The 7,552-nt window shown below is 57.8% G+C and overlaps 1 protein-coding gene across 1 annotated transcript in view; it reads left to right on the forward strand.

Annotated features, from left to right (window-relative positions):
- The first annotated feature begins 539 nt into the window (after window positions 1-539).
- The window catches only part of IQCN (IQ motif containing N), an 11,737-nt gene continuing 4,724 nt past the window's right edge, over window positions 540-7,552 (forward strand). Inside the window, 3 exon segments of the mRNA XM_034998678.1 lie at window positions 540-632; window positions 1,765-1,853; window positions 1,855-7,552. The exon segment at window positions 1,855-7,552 is cut by the window's right edge and continues 1 nt beyond it. Coding sequence (XP_034854569.1) covers window positions 620-632; window positions 1,765-1,853; window positions 1,855-7,552 — 5,800 coding nt within the window. The 5' untranslated portion in view covers window positions 540-619.

Genomic DNA, 7,552 nt, shown 5'->3' on the forward strand with positions numbered 1-7,552 from the left:
AGGTGCCCCGAGTTGTTTTCAGTTTTTACTCTTCATAAACAATACAGTGATGGGGCGCCTGGGTGGCTCAGTCGTTAAGCGTCTGCCTTCGGCTTGGGTCATGATCCCGGGGTCCTGGGATCGAGCCCCACATCGGACTCCCTGCTTGGCGGGGAGCCTGCTTCTCCCTCTCCCACTCCCCCTGCTTGTGTTCCCTCTCTCGCTGTCTCTCTCTCTCTGTCAAATAAATAAATAAAATCTTAAAACAAAAAACAATACAGTGATGAACATCTTTGAACATCCTCCTTTTTGCACTTTTAACTGACCCCTTAGCAATCACCTTTTTGGTTATTTCTAGTTGTTTTGCTTTTACATAGAAAAGAACACTAGTATAAACTTCTTTGTACATTCATCTTTGTGGACTTAAAAGTTTTTGGTTTTTGTTTTGAGATGTTAGGGTTTTTTGTTTTTGTTTTTGTTTCTCTTTTAACATCTCTTCTCACATTTGTCTTGAGGACAGAGCCAGCCCAGGGCAGTGTTGCTGCATGTTGCATGGGATGAAGGACTGAATGAAGGCTGCTTCCTCTTGCAAGCTGGCCTCTGAGATTGCACCTTCTCCTCCTGCTCCTCCTCCAACTCTATGGCCCTCCAAGGTATGAAGATGTCTGGGAAGGGAATCGGCTGTTTCAGCCAGAAAGAGGGTGGAGTGGGCTTCTGCCCAACAAGCGTGTTATGCTCCAGGTGACATATCAGGGCTGCTTGGCAGTATCCCCGTTCCCACTGAACCAAGGTGCTTCTGGAAACCACAGTCACCCCCTCATTCTTCTACCCACCCATCTGCCAGTGATCTACCCATCATCTATCAGTCATCCATCATCTATGCCACTGATCCATCTAGCCGTTCATCAGTCTACCTCTTATTCATTGATCTCTTCACCAATTCCTTCGGCTCTCTCCATTCACGCACTCCTTTATCTACTCAGATCTCATCCCTCCTCTACTCGCTCGTCTGTCCATCCATCCATTCCTCCCTCCTTTACCCCTCCCTCCTATGCATCCATCCACTCATTCATTCATGTACCCACTCATCCATCCATCCGTCCATCCACCCATGTATCCATTTCCTTATTTATTGATCTGTTCATCAATTCATTCATCAACTTCATTTACCTACTTATTCTTCCACACAACCCGTTATCCATCTTTCCAACCCATCCACCATTCACTTATCCAGATTTAACCATTCAGTATCTAGTCACTCATCCATCTATCTACCCAACTTCCAATCCACTCAGCCACTCATTTATGAAGCTAGCCACCCACCGAACAGCCCGGAACCAGGCCCTATGACTGAGATGGGGACACAGAAATGACGCAGAGCTGGTTCCTGCCCTCTAGGAATTCACAGTAAATAGAGAGAGGCAAATAATAACAACACACATACGCACACACACAGAGACAAATAGGAAATTTCCAAAACAGTGTGATCAGTGCGATTCAGAGTGTGCTCCAGATATAAAGGAAATTGGAGCAAGAAGATGGTTGGCATGCAGCTGAGAATGTGCATTATTGCCAGTGTTGAAGTGACCACAGGATCATGAGGGAGACGTAGGTAGCAGAGGCCACCGGGGCAGGTGGCTGGGAGAGGGAGGGCCTGCGAAGGAGAGGAGGAAGATTGCAAGGTGTCAGGAACGAGAAGCTGTAGGTCCCGGAGGGCTCGCTCCAGCCAGGAGACCTCTTGTCTGTATGATCCCACTCTGTCTACCTCCCTGTCACCCTCCACAGGCAGCGCTGACCCGCCCAGGAACCAAGACAATGCAGGAAGCAACACAGTTACAGTTGTCACCCGATGGGCAGAGCCTCTACCAGCCCCAGTCTGTCTCCAGTCTCCAAGACAAAGCAGGGACACTGAGTCCACAGCCTCAGCACAAGCCACTGGCGTCCAGGGAGACCCTTCTGCAGCAGTATGACAAGGACAAGACGGTGCCTCGTCACGTCCCACGCCTGCGGGCTGTGGTCGAGAGCCAGGCCTTCAAGAACGTCCTGGTGGATGAGATGGACATGATGCTCTCCCGTGCAGCCACCCTCATCCAAGCCAACTGGAGGGGCTACCGGCTCCGGCAAAAGCTGATCTCCCAGATGATGGCAGCAAAGGCCATCCAGGAGGCCTGGCGACGCTTCAACACCAGGCGTCTCCTCCGGTCTGGCAAGTTGGTGGAAAAAAAAGTGAGCATGGAGGAGGGCGACATCCCTTACCATGCCCCCCAGCAGGTGCGGTTCCAGCATCCAAAAGAGAGCAAACCCCCTGTGGCCCCGCCTGTCATGGTGAGCAAAGAGACCCAGTTCCCCTCCTCCAACACCCTGGCTGCCTGCACCCACCAGCTGGCCTTCCTGCAGGCCCAGCTTGCTCCACCTTGCACCACTGGGGACCCTGGCATCACCTTCCTGCCACACCAGACCGTTGCCATGAGACTTCCATGTCCGGCAAGTCTAGATGCAAAGTGCCACCCATGCCTGCTGACAAGAACTGTCAGAAATCCCTGCCTTGTCCACGTTGAAGGGGACACGGTGAAGACCAAGCAAGTAATTACCAGAGCCAGCAAGGCAGGAGCCCCAGGGCCACTCCCATGTGGAAGGTATGCCCAGGCAGTTCACGGATCACTCAAGACCCAGGCCCAGACCCACGTGGAAACAGAGGTCCTAAAAGCCCCACTCCAGACAGGCCCACCCCAGATGTATCCAGTGGCCGCAATGCCCAAGACCCCACCCCAGCCATGCCTCGTGCCCACAGTAACACTAGCCAAGACCCCACCCCAGGTATACCCAGTGGCCAGGATGACCAGGACCCTAACCCAGATGTACCCAGCGGCTGCCATGACCAAGACCCCACCCCAGACGTACCCTGCGGTCGCGATTACCAAGACTCCACTCCAGTCATGCCTGGCAGCCATGATGAACAAGACCCCACCCCAGCCATGCTCAGCGCCCACGGTAACAATAACCAAGGCCCCACCCCAGACGTACCAGGTAGGCCCAGTGGCCAGGAGCCCACCCCAGACATGCCCGGTGGCTGCAATGACCAAGACTTCACCCCAGGCATCCCAGCCAGCCGCCATGAGCAAGACCCCACTTCAGTCATGCCTGGCGGCCCTGGTGAATAAGACCCCACCGCAGCCATGCCCAGCAGCCCCGATGTCCAAGACCCCAACCCAGATGCGACCAACAGCCTCAATGACCAACACTTCTCCCCAGACACGACCGGCAGCCATCATGGCCAAGATCTCGCCGCAGATATGCCTTTTGGCCTCGATGATTAAGCCCCAAACTCAGACACGGCCTGTGGCCACAATGACCAAGGCTCCACCCCAAACGTGCCCAGTGCCCGCCATGACCAAGACTCCAACCCAGATGCGCCCGGTAGCCCCGATGACCAAGACCCCACTGCAGACGTGTCCAGCAGCTGCCATGGCCAAGACTCCATCTCAGACGCTCCCCGGGGCCTCAGTGACCAAGACCCCTCCCCAGACGCGTCTGGCAGCCATGGTCACCAAAACCCCAGCCCAATTTCGCTCAATGGCCGCCATTCTCAGGACCCTATGCCTGCCACCTTCAGCAGGTGGAAATCTGAAGTCTTCACCTCCGGTAGCTGTGGCAGCTGGAATTCCCAACGCCTCATCCCACACGAGTCTGAACGGACCGAAGGCCAAGGCTGTGGTGAACACAAAGCAGACAGCAGGGATGGTCAGGGTCTCTTCTCACTCATACTTGGCTGAGGGAAAGATCAAATACTTTAACTCACCGCATCTGGGAGCTGGGGCCCCCAAGGCTCCAGCCAAGCCTCCTTTGGAAGCTGAAAAAATGAAGGTCTTCTCCCAGAAGGAGGTGAAAACAGAAACGGTGTCTAGTACCAGTGTGGCCATTGAAACGCCCCGGGCTTCACCCTGGGTGAAAATGGCTGAGGACAGGAACAAGTCCTCATTACAGACACATCTGAGGGCAGATGTGAAGGTTCAGTCCCAGGTGTATGCGCCCGGAGAAACAGCCGTGGTCCTGCCCCGGGCCCAGCTGGCCACATGTCCGGCCAAGGCCATGCCCCAGACACATCTGGATACATGTCTGGCCAAGGCCCTGCCCCAAGAACGGCTGGCCACCTGTTCGACCACAGCCTCGTCCCAGGGACAGCTGCTTGCCGAACTGACTGCGGTTCTGCCCCAGGCCCATCTGGGCACATGTCTGTCTAAGACCCTGCCCCAGGCACATCCGCACGCCAGGCTGACCACAACTCAGGCTCAGACCCATCTGGGCACGTGTCTGTCCAAGGCCCTGTCCCAGGCACATCCACCTGCCAAGCTGACCAAGGCCCCGTCCTTCGCACATCTGGGCACGTGTCTGACCAAGGCACAGTCCCAAGCGCATCTGGCCACAGGGGTGATAAAGGTCCAGTCTCAAGCACATCAGTCCATCGGGCTGACCAAGGTGCAGTCCCAGGCCCAGCTGGTCCCAGAAACCGCCAAGTGCCTCCACACGGCCCACCAAGCTGCTGAGCTCAGCGGCAAGACCCAGTCGCAGCCACTCCTGGCCGGGTTCAAGGCCTCCACCCAGCCCTGCCAGCACGTTGGTGCCCTTGGCACTCCACCCCGAGCCAAGCCAGAGGACAGACTGACTCAGATCCAACCCCACAGTTATGTGCAGGGCAAAGGCACCCCGGGCCCACGCCAGGGGGCCTCCGAGACCCGGAGCATGCTGGTGCCTCTGCTGGCCTCTGCCGGACACCCCACATGTAACATTGAATCCTGGGGTGACAGTGGGGCTACCCGGGCCCAGTCACCGATGCCCAGCCCGGCCACACCCTGCCCGGAAGAGCTGACTGCCTCCCAGCTCGCCTCCCTGGGCACTGAGCTGGCTGCCGAACTGGGCTCCCAGGAGGACCTCCATGCCCTACTGGTAAAAGCCCTCTCCCAGGGCCAAGTGAAGGCAGCCCTGAACCAGGCCCTGTCCAAGAGAGTCCTGGGCTCCACAATGGCCAAGGCCCTGCCCCAGGGCATGCTGGGCACAGCGCTGATGAAAATGCTATCCTGGGGCGAGCTGGGCCTTGCGCTGTCCCGCACCCTGTCCCCCGGCGAGCTGCGGGCAGAACTCACCAAGGCCAAGCAGGGTAAACTGGCGGACGTGCTCAGCAAGGCCCTGACAGAGGAGGAGTGGGCCGCTCTGAGCCAGGCCCTGTGTCAGGGGGAGCTGGGCGCTGTCCTGAGCCAGTCTTTGTCTCAGGCGGCCCTGAGGACTGGCGTTGTCCTCCCCAAGGCCTCCTCGAAAACAGCAGGAAACAGGATGACTGTGATCCCAGCCCCGGTGGAGGTGGACCACAGGGGGATCCCATCGACTGCATGGGGGCCCGCCCTAGGCCCCGTGAGACCACAGCCCAGCAAGGTTAGGGTTCCCCAGGACGGGGCCTGGGAGGGCTTCTCCACAGGCTGGCCTGCCAGGTTCTTGGAAGAGATGGGGGATGGGGCCATGCTCGGGGGGTCACCCTGCTTTCCGGTGGTCTCTATGGGTGCTTCCCTGGCTAGTAGAGTGATCACTGCCATTCATCAGTATCCCCTGATCGCTGCCCTGGACCCCAGTCTATCATGGGAGATGGAGTCCAGCAGGGGCTCCTCCTCAGACCTATATCTGAGCCCTGAGGTCAGTGAGGAAAACGTGTGCCTGCCCCCAGGGGCCAGTGAATTGGCATCAGATCTCAACCCCGTGGAGAGTGACACGGACCCCAGTTTGCCCAAGCCACCCCACCTGCAGCTGCCCCCCAGCCTGTGGCAGCCGCTCATTGCCAATGGTGCGGGCCCAAGCACCAGCCAGCAATCGGTGGTGGCTGGTGGCAGAGCCCCGAGCTCCCATAAGCCACATGCGGTCAGCAGGGTGGCCCCACGTCTGTGGGCGTCGTCGGGGGAGGGCCGGGTGGCCTCGGGTATGCTCCCCCGCACTGTGGGTGCTGGGAGGGCTCTGCACTCCCACCGGAGTACTGCTGCCTATGGGGCATCTGTTTGTTGCTGTCAGCCCTCCGGGGTCAACAAGGTGCCCTCCAGCAGGTACCGACCCTCAGCCACCAAAGTTCCACGACAGCCACCCGTGGTCCGTGAGGAGACCATGCAGAAAACTCAGTCCCCAAATCACAAACAGGCCTCCGTGAACACTAGGGAGAGGATCAATAAGGCGACCCCAGGTCCACTGAGGGCTGCCACTGTGAGCAAAATGTCCCTAACCCAACCCCAGAACCCCAAGGCTGGTGACATAACCCTAGGTCTCTTGCCTGGCTCCATGGCTCCTGGTCCTCGCTGGGCACTCAAGACTCAGGCAGATCCCAGTGTGTTCCCAGCCTCCCCAGGCAGGAGGTTTGCACGCACCCTTTCCCGTACAGCCGTCCCCAGGCAGGAGAGGAATCAAAACCAGGGCACCATTTCCAGTGCGCGCTGCCCACCAGAGCGAGTGACTGGCCATATACTCAATGAACTGGTGGCCAGTTTGCCCCAGGGTCCAGACAATGACATGGCTGGAAGCCTCTCCCAAGGCTCCATAGACTATGGTCCAAATGTGAGTAACTCCCAGAGCTCACTGCCTAGTTGTGGCTCACTCAGCCTCTCCACCATGTCTGTGGCCAGTCTAACTGCTGTCGAACTGGTGGAGCAGGAGTCCTGGGAGGCCTGCTTGGATGGGGATATCCATCTAGATACCCTCCTCTCTGGAGAGGCTGTGGGGAGGCCCCAGAGGCCTAGAGACAGGGAAGAAACCAAGAAAGCGGGCTGGGGACATATGACTCCAAACCTCTACGAACAGCCCTCTGCAGGCTCAGAGCTGATCCCCATTCTGCACCACAGCTCAGTGTCCGGCCGCATGACCTTGAGTGTCCACTGGAGCTCAGATGATCAGGATGAGAGGGATGTGACCTCAGGCCAAAGCTCCATGGACCTGAAGGAAAGATTGTCCCAGAAATCCTACAGGACAGGACTGACCAGAAGTCTGTCTTTGGATAATGTGGTCCCTACCACATATCAGCAGCCATCCGCGGCCACTAGGCTGACCTCAAGCCTATCCCAGTCACCGGTGGTCAGTAAGATGGCCCCAAACCCAGGCCAGCCATTTATGGTCAGTAAGGTCACCTGTAGCACATCTGAATTATCGATGGCTACTAAGGTCATCCCCAGCCTAACTGAGCCACCTAGGCCTAGTAAGGTGAACCTGAGCCTAGACCAGAAATCTTGGGCTAGTGGGATGACCCCCAGCCTGGCCCAGCCATCGACGACTGGTCGGGGAGCCACAAACATAGTCCAGCCATTTGTGACTGGAGAGGTGGCCCGCAGCCTAGCCCAGGCAACTATGACCAGTGGGGTGGCCCTGAGTCTAGCCCAGCCATCTGTGACCAGTGGGGTAGCCCCCAGCCTAGCCCAGCCATCTGTGACTGGTGGGGTGGCCCCCAGCCTAGGCCAGGTATCTATGACCAGTGGGGTGGCCCCCAGCCTAGCTCCACCATCTATGACTAGTGGGGTGGCCCCCAGCCTAGCCCAGGCATCAATGGCCAGTG

The sequence above is a fragment of the Mirounga leonina genome, unplaced genomic scaffold (genome assembly GCF_011800145.1).
Source record: "Mirounga leonina isolate KUSES-001 unplaced genomic scaffold, KU_Mleo_1.0 Mir_94, whole genome shotgun sequence".
Taxonomy (NCBI): Eukaryota; Metazoa; Chordata; class Mammalia; order Carnivora; family Phocidae; genus Mirounga; species Mirounga leonina.